Source organism: Narcine bancroftii, chromosome 1, assembly GCF_036971445.1.
Source record: "Narcine bancroftii isolate sNarBan1 chromosome 1, sNarBan1.hap1, whole genome shotgun sequence".
NCBI classification, from domain to species: Eukaryota; Metazoa; Chordata; class Chondrichthyes; order Torpediniformes; family Narcinidae; genus Narcine; species Narcine bancroftii.
The window spans coordinates 195,840,497-195,865,619 of NC_091469.1; the positions used below are offsets into that span (position 1 = coordinate 195,840,497).

At 39.7% G+C, this 25,123-nt stretch overlaps 1 protein-coding gene across 2 annotated transcripts in view; it reads right to left on the bottom strand.

Moving 5' to 3' along the window:
• Window positions 1-25,123, bottom strand: part of ddx31 (DEAD (Asp-Glu-Ala-Asp) box polypeptide 31) — a 106,867-nt gene that overhangs the window by 79,397 nt on the left and 2,347 nt on the right. For both annotated transcript variants that reach the window (XM_069887180.1, XM_069887189.1), the window contains exons 2-6: window positions 11,208-11,473; window positions 10,025-10,103; window positions 7,980-8,023; window positions 7,322-7,392; window positions 1,840-1,904 (exon numbers count right to left, since the gene is read on the bottom strand). In XM_069887180.1, coding sequence (XP_069743281.1) covers window positions 1,840-1,904; window positions 7,322-7,392; window positions 7,980-8,023; window positions 10,025-10,103; window positions 11,208-11,473 — 525 coding nt within the window. The remainder of the gene's footprint in view (window positions 1-1,839; window positions 1,905-7,321; window positions 7,393-7,979; window positions 8,024-10,024; window positions 10,104-11,207; window positions 11,474-25,123) is intronic.

Sequence of the window (25,123 nt, forward strand, 5' to 3'; positions counted from 1 at the left end):
CATCCCTCAAAGGACAACAGAATAGATGGGTATTTAAGACAATTTAGCAATTTACACTAAAATCCTAACAATGTTCAGTAATGTCCAACAACACTTGACACATCATTATGCTTTATCATCATTTGCTGAGTTATGACTCTACTATATTTGCTCTAATCCAATTCCTACAGGATTCTGGGAATATGTCAATGTTAATAAGACAGAAAGGAGAGGAAAAATGCATTTTCTTTTGAATGTTTACTGTGGAAAAAATGTATTGTTTAAATTAATATTTGCACGAGACCAATGTTATGCAGCAGTAGATATCTTTACACACAAGACTATAGCAACAGTACAGTAAGAAAGCTTCCCTTTTCAAAATACAGCAAATAATTTAAATTTATTAATACATTGCTGCATGGAATTCACAAAGGGACAAATAACCATAATGTCAAAGCAGAGGGAGTATAGCTCGATTAGTGTCAACCTATTTGACTGTTTCAACAGTTTAGCTTTCTGCATCGACTCTCACGTACGTCAGCTTTTACTGCCTCACATTGGTGTGGCAGCTTCATTAAATGACATATAAATTAGATACAGAATAAATACCATTGGCTGGAGACTTAGAATCTTAGATTCTTGGAGCCAGATCAACTATATTACTTCACTGTAGGCAAATTTTCAATTGCTATTAATTGTTGCATTGAAGCTTGCTTGATATTTATTTTATGTTTGCTCATTCTCAAAATTAGGTGTAATTACTGCAGGAACTAGTTAATCACTGTCAGTTCTGTGTACAAACTCACAACATAAACAACAATTACCATCTTATTTATTCTTTTTAAAACCAGTGGTCATGTTATCTTTCATACAAAGACTTTTGGTTGTCATGTGCATATTAATGAATGGGAACTAAATGTAGGAGCAATAATAAAGAAATTTGCCAAAATTTGCAGTGTGGTTGACAGAGAGAAATATATGTTCAAGACTGCTGGAGATTAATGAGCTGGTTAAGCAGGCAAAAAAGTAGAACTCAATCAAGTTGATGCATTTTGGGAAATAACCAACCCAAGGGAATTCCCAACGAAGGAAAAGTCACAAAGAAGTAGAGAGGAATGGAGGGATGTCAGAATGCATGCTCTCAACCCCATGGAGGTATCAAAAACATTCAAGGTACTTGAATTTATTATCCAAGGCAGCAAAGTGGTCATGATAGCACTGCATAAAACATTAGCAAGTTCAAAGTTTGAGAATACATTCTGGTCAACTCACTGTATGAAGGATGTAATAGCACAAAATAAAAAAGCACTGAGGTGAAGTTTACAACAATGTCATTAGTTCTGGAGATTACGGGTCTGGGGACAAGCTAATGAGACAAGAGCAGGTTTCTTTGGAATAAAGGAGATTGAATGGTAGGCTTAAATAGATTCAGTGAAATTATGAGAGACCTGCACAAGATAAAGAAGACGCCATTCTACTTGGGCATAGTATGATAAGGTGAGGAGGGATGGGGATTGGAGACAGAATTGGTAATTAGTAGGATTGTAAGGAGTTTAGGAAATATTATTCCACACAATAGGTAGTGGAACTAAATTCCCAAAAGGATAGTGAGACAGAAACACTTAACATATTGCCTGTGACACCTACGTCCTTCCTAAGAATAACTAAAGAAAAAAATCAGCTGTATTCAGTATTTTGCCTGTTCTTCATGTACGTATTTTATTTCCAGAATGTTGGTGGTTACAGTTGTAATCTGTAAACAATAAGAGGACTTTCAGAGCTCTGATAAAACTGCAGATGTTGTTCAAAATGTAAAGATCACTCAAGTATTTAATGATCATTAGCTAAAGGATAATTTACCTGTATTTTAGGTTGAACAGACTGCAATGACTGGACCAGAGGGACACCATATGCTAATGTTTTCCCTAGAATATAAAGAACAAAATGAAATTGGGCAAAACTTGTCATACTGTTTCCTCCTACTCCAAATTCAATGTCACAAAAAAAACCTTTATCCAATGATCATATGTTGCTACATACTAATTTTACAAAACGTATTGTTACAGTTGATTCAATTCCAATAACTTTTGTAAAGAAAAATGTATCTAGTTAAATAAAAGTAAGAAATATACAAAGAGGTCATCATATAGGAGTTACTTAACTAACAATGTTTTTGTGATTCTTTCACGAATTACTCATACTTCTCTACAGCAAGAGCTAGGCTTGTACCGTTATGCAATGCTCCCCAATTAAGAACCACAGAAAGGAAATTATTATTGCCCATCTATTGAACTGATGAAAGAACTGTGCAGTGTATCAGTTGATCATATGTTGGAAGCTTCAACTAATAATAGTAGAAGCTCTCATTAATGCACAACACATGCTAATAATTCAAAATTCAAATAGATATGCAACCTCTCAAACCTTTTTAGATTAATCATGAATATAATATACCATGGCTTTACAAGTAGCCTGTAATAATCACAAGTTCCTTCCAATTTTGACATGTGGGCTTCCGGAATATAATTTAAAAGTATATTCTGGGTGACATTTAGCAAGCCTGCTGTTTGCAATACTGTCATTATTTTTATATTAACAACAAAATGTCACGGTATTTAATGAAAGATACGCATATCAAATAGGTTTAATTTCACAGAAGATATTTATAAGCCTATCAATTGTTCATTGTGACACATAAATGACACATTAAAAATATCAATTCATAATAATCAATTCCATGTCATGCCAAAGACATCAAGCAAAGAAATAATGTTCAGCTTTTTACAGCATTTCTAGTCCTCTTATTGAAATCAGAACACAATATTTATCATGCTTAGTGTTACTGACCTCTTCCTTCATTTCAGATTACAGTATGGAGCTATTTTTTTGAAGCTTACTGGTGAATAACTTTGCAGACAGCATGAAAATTGGTGGAGTTATAGAGAGGAAAGTTAGAAATCTGAACAGAGGAATGACAAATGGAGTTTAAGTGAGGTGAAAGACAAGTGTGAGGGGCACATTTTGGGAGGTCAAATGCAACAGGAAACAATACATTAAATGGCAAGAACCTAAGGAGCACTGTTACGGGATTGTAACCACCAACAGTCAACAGGAATTTGAGGAGCAAATCTGTAGAAAGATAGTGGACAGCTGCAGGAAACTCAAGGTTGTGATAGAAGATTTTAATTTTTCACATATTGACTGAGACTTCCAAACAGTAAAAGGGCTAGATGGCTTGGAGTTTGTCAATTGTGTTCAGGAACATTTTCTAAATCAATACAGAGGTACAATTAGAGAGAGTGTAATATTGGATCTCGTGACAGAAGTATGTATAGGAGAACATTTTGGGTCCAGTGATCATAACACCATGAGTTTCAAATTAATTATGGAGAAGGATAGGTCTGGGCCTCAGGCTGCAATTCTAAATCAGAGAAAGGCCAATTTTGAGAAAATGAGAAAGGCTCTAAAATGCACGGATTGTGATGAACTGTTTTTGGCAAGGATGTGCAAGGTAAGTGGAGGACCTGTGAAAAATGGCTGGAGATGATTAAACTAGCATCATTCTGTGAAGGGTGATGGAATGCAAAATATGTAGATTAGAGCTTGAAAATGGTTAGCCACCAGCTAGTGGCTACGAGATGGGGAAGTGCAGAGTGCAGAGAGACCTAGAGGTACTTGTACACCAGTCTCTGAAGGCGGGCATGCAGGTACAGCAGGCGGTTAAAAAGGCAAATGGTATGTTGGCCTTCATATCAAGAGGGTTTGAGTATAGGAACAAGGATACCTTACTGCAGCTGTACAGGGCCTTGGTGAGACCCCACCTGGAGTATTGTGTGCAGTTTTGGTCACCTTATCTAAGGAAGGATGTTCTTGCAATGGAGGGAGTGAAGAGGCGATTCACCAGGCTGATACCTGGAATGGCAGGAATGACTTAGGAGGAAAGATTGCGCAAATTGGGATTGTACTCGCTGGAGTTTAGAAGATTGAGAGGGGATCTCATAGAGACATATAAAATTCTGGCAGGACTGGACAGAATGGATGCGGATGGGATGTTTCCAATTATGGGAAAATCCAGAACCCGGGGCCATGGTTTGAGGACAATAGGCAAACCATTTAGGACCGAGATGAGGAGGAATTTCTTTACCCAGAGGGTGGTGAATCTGTGGAATTCATTTCCACAGAGGGCAGTAGAGGCAGGTTCATTAAATATATTTAAGAGGGAATTAGATCTATTTCTTCAGCATAAGGGTATTAAAGGTTACGGAGAGAAGGCGGGGACAGGGTACTGAACTTTAAGATCAGCCATGATCTTGTTGAATGGCGGAGCAGGCTCGAAGGGTCGAATGACCTACTCCTGCTCCTATCTTCTATGTTTCTATGTTTCTATGTTTATCAGAAGCCTCAAGGATAACGGAATCTGGTTTAAACTGGCAAGATGACCTAGGGTATCCAATAGTAACCATTGCGCTTGCTTAATGAAGGCATGAATACCCAATGATGAGACTGTCTGATTAACATAACATGCGATGCATGATGAGGAAGGGATTGTGCGGTATCTGCAGGGATGGGAGTAAAAAGTGGAAGATTGTAAAGTATTGAAGTCCTGATTGGAAGGAGGTTTGGTGATGTTGAGTGCAGGACTGTACAAAAAAGTGATGATTTTGGACCTCCGGTGTGTCTTGGGACTAAGAGACACCCGGCTCTGCAGACCCAAAATAAAGCTGAACCTGTTCTTCAAGACTTTGTCTCCAAAGTAGTAATTGTGAACACTTTATATTTCACATACCTACAAAGGTGAAATTTTGAGAATACAGATTTGTATGTTCTTGTCAATATTAAAGGCAAAGTTAACAGGTATAGGGAACCTTGGATTTCGAAGGACATTGTGGATCTGGTTCGACAGGTGTTTAGCAGGTATAGGCAACATAGAACAAATGAGGTACTTGAGGAGTATAAAAATCCAATAAAAAGAAATAAATCAGGAAGGCTAAAAGAAGACAGAAGAGTTTGCTTTGGCAGATAATTTGAAGGAAAATCATATGGGTTTCTACAGGTACAGGTACATTAAGAGAAAAAGGATACAAAGGGATAGGATTGGTACCCTTGAAGATCAGATTTGTCGGCTTTGTATGGAGCCAAAGAGATGGAGGAGATTTTCAATTTTTTTTACATCAGTATTTACTCATGAAACTTTAGGGAAGTAAGGAAAACAAACAGTGAGGTTATGGAACACATACAGATTAAAGAGGAGGAGATGCTTGCTATGTTAAAACAAATAAAGGTAGATAAATCCCCAGGGCCTGACAAGATATTCCCTTGGACCTTGAGAGAGGCTAGTGTAGAAATTGTAGGGGCTCTGGCAGAAATATTTAAAATGTCCTTAGCAACAGGTGAGATGCTGGAGGATTGGAGGGGAGCTTATGTTGTTTTGTTCTTTAAAAAAGGCTCCAAAAGTAACCCTGGAATTTATAGGCCAGTGAGTAAGTATATTAATTTAAGATGTTCTATGGTATCAGATTTACTAGTATTTGGATAGCCAGGGGCTGATAAAGCATAGTCAACATGGCTTTGTGCATAGTAGGTTGTGTTTAACCAATCTGATAAGAATTTTGAGGTTACCAGGAAAGATTAAATTTTAAATTTAGACATACAGGAGGGTAACAGGCCATTTCAGCCCATGAGTCCATGCTGCCCAATTTACACCCAATTAACCTATGGAAGAAAACTGAGGCCCCCAGGGAAAACCCACACAAACAAGGGGAGAATGCACAAACTCCTTACAGACAGCATGGGATTTGAACCCTGCCCCAATCACTGGCTGTAAAGGTGTTGTATTAAATGCTTTGCTAATGGTACCAGCCCGAGACAAAGGAAAGGCTGTGGATGTTGTTTACATGGACTTTAGCGATGCCTTTGACAAGATTTCACATGGGAGGTTAGTCAGAAAGGTTCACACTCAGTATTTATATGAGGTAGTAAACTGGATTCAATAATGGTTATATGGGAGAAACCTAAGAGTGGAGGTAGATGGTTACTTCTCAGACTCGAAAAATGACAAGTGGTATGCCTCAAGGGTCAGTGCTGGGACCATTGTTATTTGTCATCTTTATCAATGATCTGGATGATAATGTGGTCAATTGGATCAGCAAGTTTGCAGATGAAACCAAGATTGGAAACATTGTGGACTGTGAAGAAAGTTTTCAAAGCTTGCAGAGGGATCTGGACCAGCTGGAAAAATGGGTTGAAAAATGGCAGATGGAATTTAATGCAGACAAGTGTGAGGTGTTTCATTTTGGAAAGACAAACCAAGACAGGACATGTGTGGTAAATGGTTAGGCACTGAGGAGTGCAGTAGAACAGAGGGATCTAGGAATACAGATACATAATTCCCTGAAAGTGGCTTCACAGATAGGAAGGGTTGTAAAAGAGCTTTTGGCATATTGGCCTTCATAAATCAAAAATGTTGAATATCGGAGTTAGGATGTTATGGTAAAGTTGTACAAGTCATTGGTGAAGCCAAATTTGGAGTATTATGTGCAGTTTTGGCCACCTTACTACAGGAAAGATATCAATAAGATTGAAAGAGTTCAGAGAAGATTTGCCAGGATAATGCCAGACTTCAGGAACTGAGTTACAGGAAATGTTAAATAGATTAGGACTTTATTCCCTACAACAGAGAAAAATTAGGGGATTTTGGTAGAGGTATTTAAATATATGAGAGAGATAGACACAGTAAATGTAGGTAGGCTTTTTCCACTTAGAGTAGGTGAGATACAAACCAGAAGTCATGGGTTAAGAGTGAAAGGGAAAATGTTTAGGGGGAACATAAGGGGGAAACTTCTTCACACAGAGTGTGGAAAGAGTTTCCAGCTGAAGTGGTGAATGCAGGCTCAATTTTAACATTGAAAAAGAATTTGGACAGCTCCATAGGAGAGTTATGGAGGAGAGTGAGACCAAGCAATATAATGGATTGTCACATACTAGAAAGGCCAAAGGGCCCATTTCTGTGCTATAATGTTCTATGGTTGTACAGAGGAATCTTAGGTGCAAGAAAGGCAAAAAGTTTAGATTTGCAAGGATTTTGTTTTAAAAACACAGAGTAGAATGTGCTGCCAGGGTAAATGGTTAAGAAATATACGATGGCAGCATTTAAGTGGCATTTAGATAGACACATGAATAGATGGGGAATGGCGAGAAATAGACTTGGTGCAAGCAGATGGGATTAGTTAGGTTGGCATCATGGTTTGCACAAACATGGTAGGCTCAAGTATCTGTCCCTAAGTTCCTTATTTGATTTCTGCTACTAAAGAATAAAATATAACACATATATTATTCCAAGTACCTGACCCGGTCTGTGACTGTATTAGAGCATCTTTCCCATCAAGAAGTACTGGAATTGCTTGCTTCTGAATGCTTCAAGAATTAAAAAAAACTGAAGAACTAATATTGAAATAAATCCAGGGAAAATAACACACTGTTAATTTATTGACTACAAATATTACAATTACATTGAGAGATGAGAAGGAAAATATAATAAATCTGAGCTTATAACCAAAATGTTTAAAGCGCAGCATTTAATTCACACTTAGTTTTGAAAACCTGCATTTAAACAGCACCTTACAAAGTGAGTGAAACATCACAAAATGCTTTACATAGTGAGCAATTAATGATGGATTCATTACATTATAGCTGCAATGCTTTTGCCCAAGCAGACAATTTAACTAATAATATAAACTTGTATCTAAATATATGCATTCTTATTAATGAGATTTTGATGAAGGAAAAGCATTTGAATATTCTATTAAAATAAAAATAGAAAATACTGCAGACGTCTGTTCTGAACAATCCAGCTTGAGAACATATCAAGAGAGCCTCTGAAAACAAACAGCAGTGCCTGGATCCCATGGATAATAACAATTGAATATATTTGTATATTGATTACAGGGAACAACCATGGTTAACAACAGAGAGTTAGCATTATGGTGAAATATGCTCCTTACCTGGTCATGTTAGAGAGCTTCAGGATATTGTTGAGTGTGGAGACCTGAATATAAAGAAAGTAAAAGTGGCTTCGACTCGAGAGGAAGTTGGATGTTGCACTCTTGGAAATGAACCAATAAATGGCTCTCGACTATTCTGTTCATCAACATCACACAAAACAATTAAGTATTGTCCCTGAATGCAAACTGCCGAATAAAGCAGTTCCTTGATATAAAGGATTAAAAGAAAAAAGTCCACACATCAATTAAATTAACAGGCCAGTTATTTACTTTCAGATTGAACAAACTTGGAACTTAAATTCTTTCAGGGTAAACACTGAAAGTCTACCAACTTATTTTCTCCCCTAGTATAACCCTATCTTGACAATAAATGCTAACCACACAGATTTCCATTCATATTGTTTGCAAAATGTTGGGTGTCTTTCAAAATAATGATTAGACGCATTTTTGGGATGCAAAGGCACTTGACAGAACAGTAGTAAACTGGAGGTACAAGAGTGGATGGAAATGAAATGAAACAAAAATAGAACAGAACAGGATCAGGCCCTCCAGCACACAACGTCTGTGCTTACCATGATGCCAATTTAAACTTCACATCTGCCTGCATATGGTTTGCTGGCAAATGTGCAAAATTATGTGAAAGGAAACTTACTGAAGAAATAATTAAGAGAAATTATTACTTTTAGCTGTTCCTTGGAATTACAAGTTGCATCTCTAAAGTGACAATTCCTCATTTTGACAATGAAAAGAACACCACCAAGATAAACAAGAATAAAAAACTAAGAAAATTTAAATCCAGCCCCAGGATGAGACAAACATTAAAATTATCACATTTGATTCCTCATCATCGGCTATAATATTATGGGCCCAGAGGACTCCAAAACCCAGCAGCAATAGAAATTCACCAAGCCAAATGATTACTTAAACAAAAGTTACTTTTAATTATCTTTAAACATGAAAGCAGATCAAACTTTAAAGTATTACTATTAACTTAACCTAATGTAACCACCTTCTAATTCTAAGTGCACGTGTACGTAATGTATGTACAAGTTCAGAAAAATTATTTAATTCACAGTCCAATCTCACTTCTCACTCCTCCAAGTTCACTGGTATCAGACAATTCTTAAATTGTGCACAGAATTTAACATTTATGAATTTCACCAGGTTTTGGTGATTGAAAAGTAAATGGTACCATTCAGGAAGGTTCTTGCCAGTTTTCAGAGAGAGACTTGCTGCTCGTTGGACACAAACTGATTCCTTCCAATCACCCTCTTCAGTGCCTTGCCGAAGAAACTTGCCCCATCAGGGTTTTCCAGATGATAACCTCACCACAGAGTTCCTTTTCTGTTTTCCTTATTTCAAGTGAAAATTATACAGCCAGCCATCTCCTCTTGTATGGACCACAAGGGCTTTGAACAGGCTGAATTAAGAACTCACAACCCATCTTCAAAATGGGGTTTTCCTACAAGCTTGCCAGCTTGTCATGTTTCAGTCTCAGTTGCTGCTGCTGAACAGTAGAACTGAACTCTCTCTCTAGCTGTCTCTCTCTCTCATACTCAGAGAAAACCACATGACCCCCTTAGGACAGTCAACTGCACTCAGACAGACTGTAGCACCCGACCTAATTTTCCCAGTCAGTTCATCTGTTGCTTTCCAAAACAATAATCCATTACTCCACAGCATGTCCAATTAACACCTACCTGTGAAATCCTTATAGGCATCCTTCAAAGTTTTTGCAAAGGCACTTGGAGCCTAGACTGTCTGGCTTGAGCAGAGCTCTGGCATTTTAAATGAGATCTGTTTTGAAGTGTTTGTTTATGACCTACACTAAAAAACCTGCCACAATTTATCTCCTTTAAAACATATCTACATACAATATAAAATATAAAACAATCTGTCACAGCTAAAACTTGAAACCTGTTGCTAACTCAGGTCCAGTATCAACTGATTAAATACTTGCACAGAAAACAAAGAATCCAATTTTTGTCTATTGCTATTTTGATCCCAGCAAATAAATACAGAAGCTTGAGAATCCTAATACTAACCAGATGTGGGTGGAGTTCACCAAGATCGCTGAAATGGTTTGTTGTAAAAATTGATTCTTTCAATAGTTCCACTGCCTGTCTGAAATAATACAATGAGGAAAATCAGAAATTTAAAATAAAAACAATATTCACAATGATCTTCAAAGGCAAGCCGTTCCCTTTCAGTTGATTTTAAATTATCCAATTTAGTTTGGTTTTCCAAATTTTCTATTTGTATCAGAACTAACCAGTTCTGCTGCAAGACCTCCATCTGTGACATTAACTCAGTTTTTCTTAATCTATAGATGCAGCCTGATTTATAGCTCAATGCTGTAGATTTCAGCAAGTTCTGACCTGCATGTCCATCTGTATTCATTCTCCCACTTTCAGTGCCCTCAAGAATTTAATAAGATACCTCTATAAACATTTCAATCACCTGGGTAACTGCCCTGAATCTACCACAAATATTTTCTTTGTCCAATCCATCCCTTCCTGTGCCTCTCTGAAACTAACTATGTAGTTTTCTCACCATTTGGGTTCTGACGAAGGTTCTTCAACCTCAACTGTTAACTCTGTCGCCCTTTCCAAAGATGACACCTGATCTGCCGAATATTTCACACATTGTTTATATTTTAGATTGACTGATCACATAAAAATTGTTGAAACTTCTTCCACATGGAAAGTAAAATTCATGTTTAACATCGATATCTTACATTATGTTTTTGTTTTGGATACTTCTTCTCACTATTGCATTTTTCTATTTCATTCACTACTGTTTCTTCCTAGTCAGGGAAAGTTCACTGGGCCACCAGAAGGAAAATCAGAATAAAAATAAAACTAGGTTTATCCCTCTTCTCCTCATCCATCCTTGTGTGTGTAACCAGCACCTGTTCAATCATCTTTCACTTTGTGAATTGTACCAGCAGCAGTGAATGGCTGCAGACTTTTCAACCATTGATCAATCACAAGCAAACATGACCAAGCTCTCTGCTATTTCCTTTCTTTCTGTCAGTTTTTATTCCCACCCCCCCCCCCACCCCTGGAAAACTATTTGCTGATTAAGTAGCAACCTTACTGGAAATCCAAGGCAAGCTTCCAAAGAAAAAAGGCCAAGAATCAATGTATGAATATATTTTAAAGGGAGATATAACATTCAGAGCATAGAGTTTGAAAAGAAATCTACCGTTTTAACCACAACTCTTACTTGTGGATCTCTGGGATTTCAGGGTTGTTTCTGAATAAAGAGGAGGTTTTGATGGGATCCATCATCTTTTGCTCTCCTTTGTCCCATGGCTCTTCCACAATTTTTCTTTTCTTTGGAGCCAAGCTGGACATCTGTGCATATGGAGGTCGCTTCTCGGCAATTCTGTGTTTCTTTCTCACTGTATCAGCTGATTGGTTTGCTAGTTTTATGGAAGAGCCACTTCTGGGGTTTTCCCGTAACCAACTTTTTCTACTATTGGGCTGAGCCTGTATGCATAAAGTGTGGAAAAAATATCAAATCTTCGACACAAAATAACCTAAAGCAAATTACAGACTTTGGATTGTTACACAATCAGCACACGCAAATACCCCAAATCTTTTTAAATCAATTTATTACATTATTTAACAAAGATGGGACTAGAAGTTAAACACTGGTTAGAATGTCATCATTGAGAACATACGGTGTTGTTACCTTTTTAATTTTCCTAACTGCACCTAGATCGATCGGGCCTCTGAATTGATACCAATAGTAGAGTAGAGATATCAAGTTATTGGTTTTGGTGGAATACAAGTCTCAGAGGTCTTGCACTGCTAGTTCTGTTCCAAATCTAATCCAAATAATGTGGTGGTATCATTAAGGTCCCTTGTTCAGGAACTGCCACATAAAAAGTGTCATTCATGACAGTATCATTAATAAATGGGAAGTGGCAAGATCTTATTAGGTTCTACGAATTGAAACTGGTAAACAGTAAGAATATCACCTTTTCTTTATATAAAAGATTTCCAACTGGGGGGCAGAAATTAAAGTCATAAAATAAGTTTGCATCAGCAAGGTTCTGGATTGATGTAGCTTTTTGTGGAGGTGATAAATACAATAACAAGGCAGAGGCCAAAATTATACCATACTTGGCATACAACAAACTAACTTAATTAGAACATATTTGTACCATCTATGAGCTGTGAGCACAGTAGATTAAGTTAGAAAGAAATAAAATGAAGGCAGGCAGCATTTGATCTGGCAGAGTACCTGGCCTAGTATTAAAAACCTGTGCTGACCAACTTCCCAGTGTATTCACAGACATCTTCAACATCTCATTCCAGCAGGACATGGTACCCATCTGTTTCAAACAGTCGTTGATCGTGCCAGTGCCCAAGAAGAGTGTGGTAACCTGCCTAAATGACTATCAACTAGTGGCACTCACATCAACAGTAATAAAGTGTTTTCAAAGGCTGGTGTTAAAGCACATCAGCTCCAGTCTGAGCGGTGACATGGATTTGTTCCAATTTGTTATTCAATAGCAACAGGTCTACAGCAGATCCACCTCACTGGTTCTACACAAAGCCCTGGAACACGTGGACAGCAAAGATGCATACATCAGGATGCTCTTTATCAACTACAGTTCAGCATTTAATACCATCATCCCCTCAAAATTGCTCAGTAAACTCTTAGAGACCTGGGACTCAACACTCCACTGGATCCTGGACTTCCTCACCTCCAGACCAAAATCAGTGAAGATTGACAAGAACATCTCCTCCACATTGTCAATAGTTCCGGAGCACCACAGGGCTGTATTCTTAGCCCCCTGCTCTACCGGTTATACACCCATGACTGCGTGGCTCAGTAAGACAACACCACCATCTACAAATTCGCTGATGATACCACTGTCACGGGTTGAATAAAAAGGGGTGATGAGTCAGCACACAGGAGGGAGATTGAAAACTTGGCCAAATGATGCACCAACAACAATCTTGCATTCAATGTCACCAAATCCAAGGAGCTGATTGTTGACTTCAGGAAGGGAAAATCAAAGGTATACAAACCAGTGCTCATTGGGAACCAGAGATGGAGAGGGCTAACAAATTTAAGTTCTTGGGAGTCACCATCTTGGAGGATCTTTTCTGGATCCAGCACAATGATGGTGTTGTGAAGAAGACACGTCAGCGCCTCTACTTCCTCAGGAGTTTGCAGATTGAAAAATTTCTACAGATGTGTGGTGGACCGGCTGCATCAAGATCTGGAATGGGGACACCTATACCCCTGAGTGCAAAACCCTCCCCACCTGTAATGGAAGATTCTAACCTACTTTTTTTAACCTTTTTTTCTTAATTTCCAGCTCTTGGCTCTACAGAGCTGAGAACCTTTTTTTTAAAAAAAACTTGCAGCTTTGGGTTCTGCAAGGCTGAGAACCTAATTGTTTTTAGATTCAGAAGACGTAAGCAAAATTCCACTGAGGGGCCAGAGATGCTGTTATCTGAAGAAAGGACATCTGTGTACTGAGAACATTTAATCTTCCTGCTTGTTTTGATCACAGACTGTCAGAGGCCTAGCCTTGATGCATAATAAACCATTGTATTAAAAATGATAAGCTTAAAATTATGTTACTAGTTAGAAACCTAGTATGCTAGCTTGCTTGCTTATCTTTCTTGCTGTGCTGGGAATAGGAGCTTGGGTAAGCAGTTTTTGGGTAATATAAGGCAAGGTCCCGCTGCTGAAGAGAGAGACTCTCCGAGAGGTGGCAACATCTCTCAGCAAGAAGAACTTCTAGGGTCCAGCCAACCTACTACAAGTGTGCAGTCGTTGCCTCGCTTCGGCAGTTGGGACCAGTCCAAGCGTTGATAAGTATAGTTGGGACGGGCTTGCATATTGTAGTGTGAAATCAGCTTTTGAATTTGTAATAAACATTTGTATAAACTGAACTGCTCTCGGTGTGTGTTTATTTTCTTTCAGTAGCTCAAACACTGTGACCAATCTAAAATGAACAAAATGAGAGGTATAAGTTTACCCAAGACACCACCACTGAAAAAATCTACATGGAACGCTGAGTTCAGAGAATTTCAACAGTCGTCAAGGTTCACACCACCCAGCACATGCTCTGTTCTTGCTGCTGCCATCAGGAAAGAGGAATAGGAGCCATATTACTAGCACCACCAGGTTCAGGAACAGTTGCTACCCCTCCACCATCAGACTCCTCAACATCAAACTCAATCAGAGACTCATTTAAGAACTCTTACTTTACACATTATTTATTATCGTGTAGCGGGCCGAGCGACCGCATAGCGCACTGGGTTGAACCATCGCCCGTGTGGCTCACCGAGCGGCCACGCAGTGCTGCGGCCCAGGTCGCTGCACACTGTGGGCTGGGTCGCGACACTGGAGAGTTGGGTATTCACCTTCAAGATGGCGCGGGACTCCCTCCGTCTTTACATTAAGACACGAGCTCTGGAGGTGAGTGGCAGGTATTGGGTGATGTCACTTCTGGTTTCGGGTGTCTGGGCCAGGAGGGATTTAAAGTGGAGAAAAATTCAAATAAAGTTTCTTTGCTGACTAACACTATGTCTGGTGTATTCATTTAGTAGCTCTACTAGAGCAGCCACTACAATTGCTGACCCTGACTACAAGATTCAGCAGAAGCTTGTATCTACAGTCAACATAGACGCAACAACAGTAGCAGCAGTAGCTGCTCCCACAGCTGCAGTTAACGTAGTAGGTATTCACACCTCCTTTTTAGGCCCACCAGCCTCGAGAGTGGCTGAACCAGGCTGAGACCCAGTTCCGCCTTTATGGACTATCATCTGAAGATGACTTGCCTTGGCATGTTGTGTAGACCCAGTTCCGCCTTTATGGACTATCATCTGAAGATGACTTGCCTTGGCATGTTGTGTAGACCCAGTTCCGCCTTTATGGACTATCATCTGAAGATGACTTGCCTTGGCATGTTGTGTAGACCCAGTTCCGCCTTTATGGACTATCATCTGAAGATGACTTGCCTTGGCATGTTGTGTAGACCCAGTTCCGCCTTTATGGACTATCATCTGAAGATGACTTGCCTTGGCATGTTGTCGGGGCGTTGGACGCCAGAGAAATTTATTGGACACCCCTCGGCAGACAACCAATACACCAGGTTCCGGCAGGTCCTCCTGGACACCTTGGAATTAACCAGGCACGAACAGTCGCATGTGGCTTTTGAATATAGAGGGGCTGGGCGACAGGAAGCCGTCCAGTTTAATGAATGAAATGCTCACACTAGCATTCGGTCATTCTAATTGCTTTCTTTTTGAGACCTTATTCCTAGCGAAGCTCCCAGGCCACGTCTCCATGCCAACAGCAAACCTAGATTTCAGCATGCCAAGGCAAGAGTCTGCCCACATACAGACCGTGTTCTTGGCAGAAACATCTCCCATGCCCTGCGCACTGCCCATATCTGCAGTTCAAACTAAAAGGGACGAACATACTGACTGGCACCGAGAATGGTGTTTTTACCACTGCCAGTGGGGGAAGATCCAGCTGCGCTGAATGGGTCACGTCTCCAGAATGGAGGACCATCGCCTTCCCAAGATCGTGTTATATGGCGAGCTCTCCACTGGCCACCGTGACAGAGGTGCACCAAAGAAGAGGTACAAGGACTGCCTAAAGAAATCTCTTGGTACCTGCCACATTGACCACCGCCAGTGGGCTGATAACGCCTCAAACCGTGCATCTTGGCGCCTCACAGTTTGGCGGGCAGCAACCTCCTTTGAAGAAGACCGCAGAGCCCACCTCACTGACAAAAGGCAAAGGAGGAAAAACCCAACACCCAACCCCAACCAACCAATTTTCCCCTGCAACCGCTGCAACCGTGTCTGCCTGTCCCGCATCGGACTTGTCAGCCACAAACGAGCCTGCAGCCGACGTGGACTTTTTACCCCTTCCATAAATCTTCATCTGCGAAGCCAAGCCAAAGAAGAAGTGGGGGAAAAAAATGCCTGTAGATGCATGCCCCCATGTGGCTACCATGGCAGCAGTGGCAGGCCTGAAAAGTTCCCAGTAGTGGCCTCGGCTGCTGTCACAAGTACTGGCCTCCTCTATCTTTAGGAGGACGCTTATAAGTGAAAACTTCTTGTAGACACAGATGCTGAACTCCGTTTGTTCCCACCAACATACTTCAAAAAGGCGCACAAGCAATAGGGATTTGCCCTTCAAGCTGCGACAGGACTTCCATTCCCTGCTTTGGCACATGACGTGCCACAATTAAGATCAGAGAGGCAATTTCATTTGGCTTCCGTCGCACTGCCCATCTTGGGTGCAGATTTCGTACCGGCCCACAACCTGCCATTTGACGTTAAGTGAAAGAAGCTTGTCAATGCCACTACTTTCCAAATGTATCCTTGGATAAGCAGCACGAGCAGTCTCCCTACTTGGGGTGCACGCTCTACATACTGACACCTATGCTACTTTGTTCAACAAATTTCTGGTGTGTTCTCTCCCAAATTCAAATCCTCAACAACAGTCCATGGTGCGTCCTATTACATTGATACCACGGGCCCGCCGATTTATGCCAGGGCTTGTCGTCTCCCACCAGATAAACTACAGCAGGCCAAGGCAGAATTTACTGCCGTGGAGGAATTGGATATCATTTAGCGTTCCAACAGCCCTTGTGCACTACCATTACACATGGTGTCCAAGAGTGGGTGGAGAACCTGCAACGACTACTGCAGGTTCAATAATATAACATACACCTGACAGATACCCCATTCCGCACATACAAGATTTTTCTGCCCATCTGCACAATTGCCGTGTCTTTTCCAAGGTTAACCTCATCAAGGGATATTATCAAATCCCAGTCCATCCAGATGACATCCCCAAAACGGTAATTATTACTTCTTTTGGGTTTTTTTTATTCCTCAGGATGCCATTTGGTTTGAAGAACGCCGCTCAAACGTTCCAGTGGCTTATGGGTGCTTTGGGCAGGGATTTAGAATTTGCATGCATATACTTAGATGACATCCTCAACACCAGTCAAAATGAGCAAGATCACCAGCTGCACTTATGGTGCCTATTCCAATGGCTGGATGAATTCGGACTTACTGTCAACCCTAGCAAATGTCAGTTTGGCAGAACGACCATCGATTTCCTAGGGCACAAGATCACGGCAGAAGGTGTGTTTCCCTTATCCACCAAAGTGGATGCCACACATGCTTTCCCGACACCTACTACGGTTAAAAGAGTGCAGAGGTTTTTGGGCATGGTGAATTTCTATCACCATTTCATTCTGGTAGCCACTGACGTTCTTGGCCCACTATTTCAATTCCTCACCACAAAGTGCAAAAAAGTTACTTAGCAGAGTTTGTGTTCGCAGCCGCCAAATACGCTCTGGCCAATGCAGCGATGCTCGCGCATCCTAATCCTACCGCCGCCCTGGCACTCACCACAGATGCCTTTGATACAGCGGTGGGCGCGGTTCTCAAACAGTCCATCAATGGCCATTGGCAACCTGACTTTCTTTAGCCACTACCTACAGCCATCAGAAATAAAGTACAGGGTACTTGATCGTGAGTTGTTGGTGTTGTACCTGGCCACATGACACTTCCGATAAGTTTTGGAGGGCCACCATTTCATCACTTTCACAGACCATAAGCCACTCACTTTTGCCTTTAACAAGATAATGGACCAGTGGTCAGCTAAGCAGCAATGCCACTTGTCTTACATTTCCAAGTTCTCTCTGGATGTACGTCATCTGGTCGCTGACGTGCTATCCAGACTGGCAGTACATCACATCCAGGGTGGCCTTGATAATTCTGACTTGGCGCGTGCACAGGCAGTGGACCCAGATGTTCAGGCATACAGAACTGCCTAGACATACAACATGTGGCACCACAACTAGGCAGGCCAAGTCTGCTTTGCGACACGTCTATGGGCTACCCCAGGCCTGTAGACCCCACATCTGGGAGACGGTGCCCTTTTGACAATGTTCACAACCTGTCCCATCCCTCCATCAGTGCAACAATCAAGCTCATAGCAACTAAATATGTTTTCCATGTGATCAAAAAGGATGGGGCTAAAGAAAAGGGAAGAAAGGGAGTAAGGGGGGGATTAAAAAAAAAAGGGTGAGCTTTGTTATATGTGAAGATAAAAGTCTTTTCTGGAGGGGGTTGGGTGGGAGAGAATAACAGTCACTGTGAAATCAGTTGACGCTTGCGAGCGAGTTCGCAATCCAAATGGAGAGGGGAGTTGTGGTTGCTCGACAAGGGGAAACTCGAGGTGGGGGGGGGTGACATTTGGGGATTAAGGGAATTTTAGATGTGGGAATAATGGAAATATTTTATGTTTTAGAAGTGTTGTCATACAGTGCATTCAAAAAAAGAAAACTGAGAAATGGAAATGGGGAAAAGGGGAAAGGTGAGGATACAAAGTATGAAATGGCCATGTTGAACTACATGACTATAAATATTAATGGAATACATAACCAAATAAAAGGAAGAGGCTATTAAATTTACTGAAAAAAAGAAAAAAAATTGATATAGCATTCGTGCAGGAAACATATCTAACTGAAGTGGAACACAAGAAATTAAGGAGAGATTGGGTAGGGCACGTAACGGCAGCATCATATAATTCAAAAGCCAGAGATGTAGCTATATTAATCAATAAAAATGTACCAATCAAAATAGAGGAGGAAATAATAGATCCAGCAGGGAGGTGTGTAATGATAAAGTGTCAGATATATTCAGAATTTTGGAACATGCTCAATGTATATGCATCTAATGAAGAAGATCAAAAATTTATGCAAGATATCTTTTTGAAGATTGCAGATATGCAGGGGAAATATATTGATAGGCGGGGACTTTAACCTTAATTTGGACTCAAAGATGGATAAAACTGGACAAAAGATTAGCAGAAAGAACAAAGTAGCTAAATTTATGGTTAAATCAATGCAGGAAATGCAACTTTTGGATAGATGGAGGAGACAACACCCAAAGGAGAAGGAATTCTCATATTATTCGAGTAGACATAAAACATACTCAAGGATTGACCTATTCCTGTTGTCAGCCCACATCCAAGGGAGAGTTAGGAAAACGGAATATAAAGCTAGATTGTTATCGGATCACTCACCCCTGTTATTAGCAATAGAGCTGAAGGACATCCCACCAAGAAAGTATAGATGGAGATTAAACTCCATGCTACTTAAAAGACAGGATTTTAGAGAATTCATTGAGCACCAAATTAAAATGTACTTTGAAATAAATACGGAATCAGTGAAAGATAAATTTATATTATGAAATGCAATGAAAGCATTCATCAGAGGACAAATAATAAGTTATGTAACTAAGATGAAGAAGGACTACAATCGGGAAATAGTAAGTACAGAAAAAGAACTAGCAACAAGGGAAGATACAACAAAAAGAACAGAATTGGTGGACAAAAAAAAAAGACGAAACACTACAAATGTACAAGGTGGAGAAGAACATAATGAAGACAAAGCAGAAGTATTATGAGCTAGGAGAAAAAACACACAAAATACCAGCTTGGCAGCTTAAAACATAACAAACTAAAAGAACGGTATTGGCATCAAGGGAAAAGGACAAACAAATTACATATAACCCAACAGAGACCAATGAAAATTTCAAGGAATTCTACAAGCAATTCTATCGAACTGAGAATGAAGGGAAAGAAGACAAAATAGATGAGTTTCTAGCTAAAATTGAACTACCAAAATTGCAAGAGGAGGAGCAAAATAAATTGATAAAACGATTTGAAATAGAGGAAATACAGGATATATTAAAAAAAGCTACTGAACAATAAAATGCTGGGAGAGGATGGACTCCCAATAGAATTCTATAAAACAAAACATTTAAAGACTTATTAATTCCTCCTCTCCTGGAAGTAATGAACCAGATGGAAGAAACACAAAACATGCCAGATTCATGTAAAACAGCACTAATTACAGTAATACCAAAGTCAGGGAAAGATTCACTAACACCAGCATCGTATAGACCAATATCTCTACTTAACTCAGATTATAAGATAATAGCTAAACTATTAGCAAACAGATTGGCTGACTGTGTACCAAAAATAGTAAAACTAGATCAAACTGGATTTATTAAGACGAACAACGGACAATATCTATAAGATCATTAACTTAATCCATGCAGTATAAGGAAATAAGACGCCAACAGTGGCAGTTGCTTTAGATGCAGAGAAAGCCTTTGACAGGGTAGAATGGAATTATTTATTCAAAGTACTACAGAGGTTCAACCTACCAGAGAAATATATTAATTGGATTAAAGCATTATATAAAGGACCATTGGCGAAGGTGACAGTAAATGGATATATAATCGAACCAATTTAACTTAAGCAGGTCAACTAGGCAGGGATGTCCACTATCTCCCTCACTGTTCGCTTTAGCTATAGAACCCTTGGCAGAACTGATAAGAACAGAAAATAAAATAAAAGGGATCAAAATAAAAGAAAAGGAATATAAAATCAGTCTATTTGCAGATGACATCATAGTTAACTTAACAGAACCAGAATTATCAATATACAAATTACATAAGAAATTGAAGGAATATGGAGAAATATCGGGGTACAAGATCAACGCAAATAAAAGTGAAGCAATGCGAAATCCGCATTATTCATTGGCAAAGTTTAAGAAAGAATCACCATTTAAATGGCAAACACAAGCAATCCGATACCTAGGTATTAAACTAGATAATAATCTAGGCCGTCTATACAAATTAAATTATCAGCCATTAATGAAGAAATTACAAGATGACTTAGAACACTGGAAAGATTTACCATTAACACTGATAGGAAGGGTAAACTGCATTAAAATGAACATCTTCCCAAGGATACAATACATATTTCAATCATTACCAATTCCCTTAACAGAGAAATTCTTCAATGAGCTAAAGAAAATAATAAGGAAATTCTTATGGAAAGGGGGGAAACTGAGGATAGCGCTAGATAAATTAACAGAATGGTACAAACAAGGGGGCTTACGGCTACCAAACTTTAAGAATTATTATAGAGCAGCACAATTAAGATATCTATCAGATTTTTATCAAACAAGGGAAAAACCAGATTGGACCAGATTAGAGCTAGATAAAATAGGGGAGAAGGTACCAGAACATATACTTTATAAGTGGGATGAAAAGCTGGTGCAACATAGGAGTTCACCAGTACTACACCATCTGCTCAAAATTTGGAAGAAGATTCACGTAGAAAGGAAAAAAACAAATTACCAACTACCAAAATTATTATTGATGCAAAATCAAAAAACCCTTTCACAATAGATAACCTTTCCTTTAGAGAATGGGAGAGAAAAGGGATCAAAAGAACAGAAAATTGTTTTTTGGGAAATCATTTATTATCTTTTGAACAAATGAAGTCTTCTTCTTCTTTCTTTGGCTTGGCTTCGCGGACGAAGATTTATGGAGGGGGTAAAAAGTCCACGTCAGCTGCAGGCTCGTTTGTGGCTGACCAGTCCGATGCGGGACAGGCAGACACGATTGCAGCGGTTGCAAGGGAAAATTGGTTGGTTGGGGTTGGGTGTTGGGTTTTTCCTCCTTTGCCTTTTGTCAGTGAGGTGGGCTCTGCGGTCTTCTTCAAAGGAGGCTGCTGCCCGCCAAACTGTGAGGCGCCAAGATGCACGGTTTGAGGCGTTATCAGCCCACTGGCGGTGGTCAATGTGGCAGGCACCAAGAGATTTCTTGGTAACATAAGAAGTAAAGAAATCATTTATTATCTTTTGAACAAATGAAGTACAAATATGGAATAATAACTCACAGTATAATGTTTGCATACCACCAACTGTAAATCTACTTAAAGGACAAATTGGGAAGCAGGCTGAGGTTACCAGAAGGAAGCAATTTTGAATATGTGATTACAGACACAATGATAATTAAAAGATTTATAACAAACATGTACATCAAGCTGCAAGAGAAAAAGAATGATGAAATAAGCTGTAAACCCAAACAAAAGTGGGAACAAGATCTAAGCATAAAGATAGAAAATGAAAAATGGGAAAAGCTATACTCCGGAACTATGAGAAATACAATAAACACGAGGTTACGCATGATACAATATAATTGGTTACACAGTCTATATATCACGCCCCAAAAGTTAAATAAATGGAACCCAACAGTATCAGATAGATGTTTTCGCTGTAAGAAGAAACGGAAACAACAGGTCATGCAATTTGGGCATGTGAGAAAGTGGAGAAGTTTTGGGAAGATCTAAATCAGGTATTAAATAAAATCACAAAAAGCAACATACCAAAAAATCCAGAGATCTTTCTTCTAAGTAACATAAGAAGTAAAGAACTAGGCCTCGATTGGATGAAGCACAAAAAAGATTTATTATGATAGCCTTAGCTGTAGCAAAAAAATGTATAATGTCAACTTGGAAATCAGAAGAGAGCCTGAGAGTACAGCAATGGTACATGGAAATTAATAAATGTATTCCATTGGAAAAAATAACATATAATTTAAGAAATAACATCATAATATTCAAACAAATTTGGGAACTGTACATGGAACACAACAGAAAGGGCCTACCGCAGCCCTCCACCCCCTAAAATGACAGAATGAGATGACGAAATGAACTGACCCAGTGTATAAAAGTAGGTGACACAATTTTCTTGTTTATTTTCATTGTGTGATGACATTGTTTAATGGGTTTATGGTATTGTATATGTTGAAAGTTTAATGGGCGGGGAGGGGGGTGGGAAGGAGGGAGGAAAGGGAGGGGGAAAAAGGGGAGAAAATGACACTTTGTATATTCAAGAGGGAAATGTTTGTGTGTATTTTGGTTAATATAGTTCATAGTGTGAAAATTTTTTTTTTTTAATTTAAAAATGGGATGGGGCTGTGTACACTTTAGACTTTGGGGGACATTCTCAGCTGTTTAGTATAGACAGACTGAAACCAGCAAATGTGAATCCTACTACCCCTATTCACTGCCCCCACCCCAGGAAATGAGGGCATCCACCTAAGGTGCACGCAGCCAGTTCATCTCTTTTGGGCAATGATTCCAGGAGGGGGTGGTATAGTGGGCTGAACAGTCACATAGCACAGTAGGCTGAACTGTCGCCCGTGCGGCATGCCGCGCAGCACCGCAGGCCTGGTCGCTGCTCACTCATCTGGCCGGAGGGGGCCATGCGCAGCACTGCGGGCTGGGTCACAACACTGGAGAGTTGGCACAGGATTCCCGTCGTCTTTACATTAAGACACGAGCCCTGAAGGTGAGTGGCAGTCACTTCCTGTTCCGGTGTCCAGGCCGGGAGTGATTTAAAGGTGGAGGAAAATTCAAATAAAGTGTCTTTGCTGACTAACACTGTGTTTGGTGTATTCATTTAGTAGCTCTACTGGAGTAGTCGCTACAACTGAATATTTATTTTTCTGTATTGCACAGTTTGTTTGCACTTCCTTCTGGTTTCCATTTTTCTCTGTACATTTCTTTTCTTGAGTAGTTTTTTTTTGTACTACAGACAAGTAGAAATTCTTCCTTGCCCACAGGAAAAAGAATCTCAGGGTTGTACGTGATGTCATGCATGTACTCTGACAATAAATCTGACCTTTGAACTTTAAATCTCAACTAAAGCATCAGTTTTAAATAACATTGTATCAAGGTTGTACTATGGTATACTCAGTTTATGGAAGGTACTCTTGGTCATGCATAAATTACAGTTTCCCTTTAAATATCCAATCCATTAACTAAATAAGTTGTACATCTTTGTTTCTTTCCACAGATGCTGTCTGATATGTTAAATATGTCCAAATCTTCCTGTTGCAATTTGCATCGACCTACAGTTATAAATTCAAGCAATTCTAAAACTCAATAGACCTTCTAGTCTTCCTGACCTCTGTGATCTTCTCAATTGCAAAGGTACCCTGTAGAGACCACCATCAGTATCTCAGTTTTGGCAAACGCCCCTCATCCTATAGTCATTGACTTGGCTCCAGACCTCCTGCGCCTCCCAAGCAATGTCATGTTTACTGACAATTTGATCCAAACCAATGCACGTCCTGATTCTATGTTTCTCATTACCATCTTTTTGGATATCATGTGCATGTATTAGATGGTAGAGAAGAACTTTTCAACTTCTTCACAATGCATGCGTCAATCAGGTAAACTACCCCCCTCCTCTACCTCAATGATTACAACTCCAATCTATCCAGTCTGTCCTCCCAATTGATATGCTCAATCCAAGTCAAATCCTGGTAAATCTACTCTACACACAGTACATTTCAGCTGCTCCCATCAGATAAGAGATACAGGAGTATCAGAGCCAGTGCCAACAGGCTGAGGAACAGCTCCCCCCCCCCCCCCCCCCCCCACTCCATGGGCAGTAAGAATGTTAAATGACCAAAGTAACTGTTCACACAAACCATCCAAGGCACTCATATTCATGAAACAATATGTCTTTATATACAGTGGTACATATGTATTATCAATACTTGTCCTGCATCTGAGAAATATTGTCCTTTATACTATAGGGCAACTCCAACTGTGGCTTAAGCAATGTTTTATAAGCCTGTGTTTACATTCTATGTTCTACCAACCAAATTTCATCGACCCTGGTTTTACAAAGATATTTCCTTTGCCCTGTCCATTCATCTCCCATTCTCTCTGCAGCTTAAAACCAACTTGGTTTTCTGTCAGTTTCTCTTTCTGCATACGTTAGTGACATGATGAATGCTTCCAGCATTCTCCATTATCGTTTCAGATTTGCGGCTTCTGCAGATTTTTTTTTTTAATTTTGCTCTTTCACTGGCTTAAGGAGATAAGAAACTGGCCACATCAGATAATAAATTGGCTTGGGTCCCAGATAATAATGATAATGAATTTATTGTTGTATACATTGTACAATGTACATATGCACCAAACTTCTTACTTTCTGATGTTGAATAGGTATTTGGTTAAAAAAACTACAAAAATATACATCATTGAATTGAAAAAAAACAATAATTACAACAATATTCACAATTATCCCATTGCAAGAAAAGCAAATTGGCAATTGTGCAAACAGTCCATTTGTGGTGTTGGAGCAGTCTATAATTAGTGTAGCAAGTAGTAAAAGCCTGATTGCTGCTGGAAAGAAACGGTTCTTTAACCTGGAGGTGCTGGTCTTCAGGCTTATGTACCATCTACCTGAACTTAAA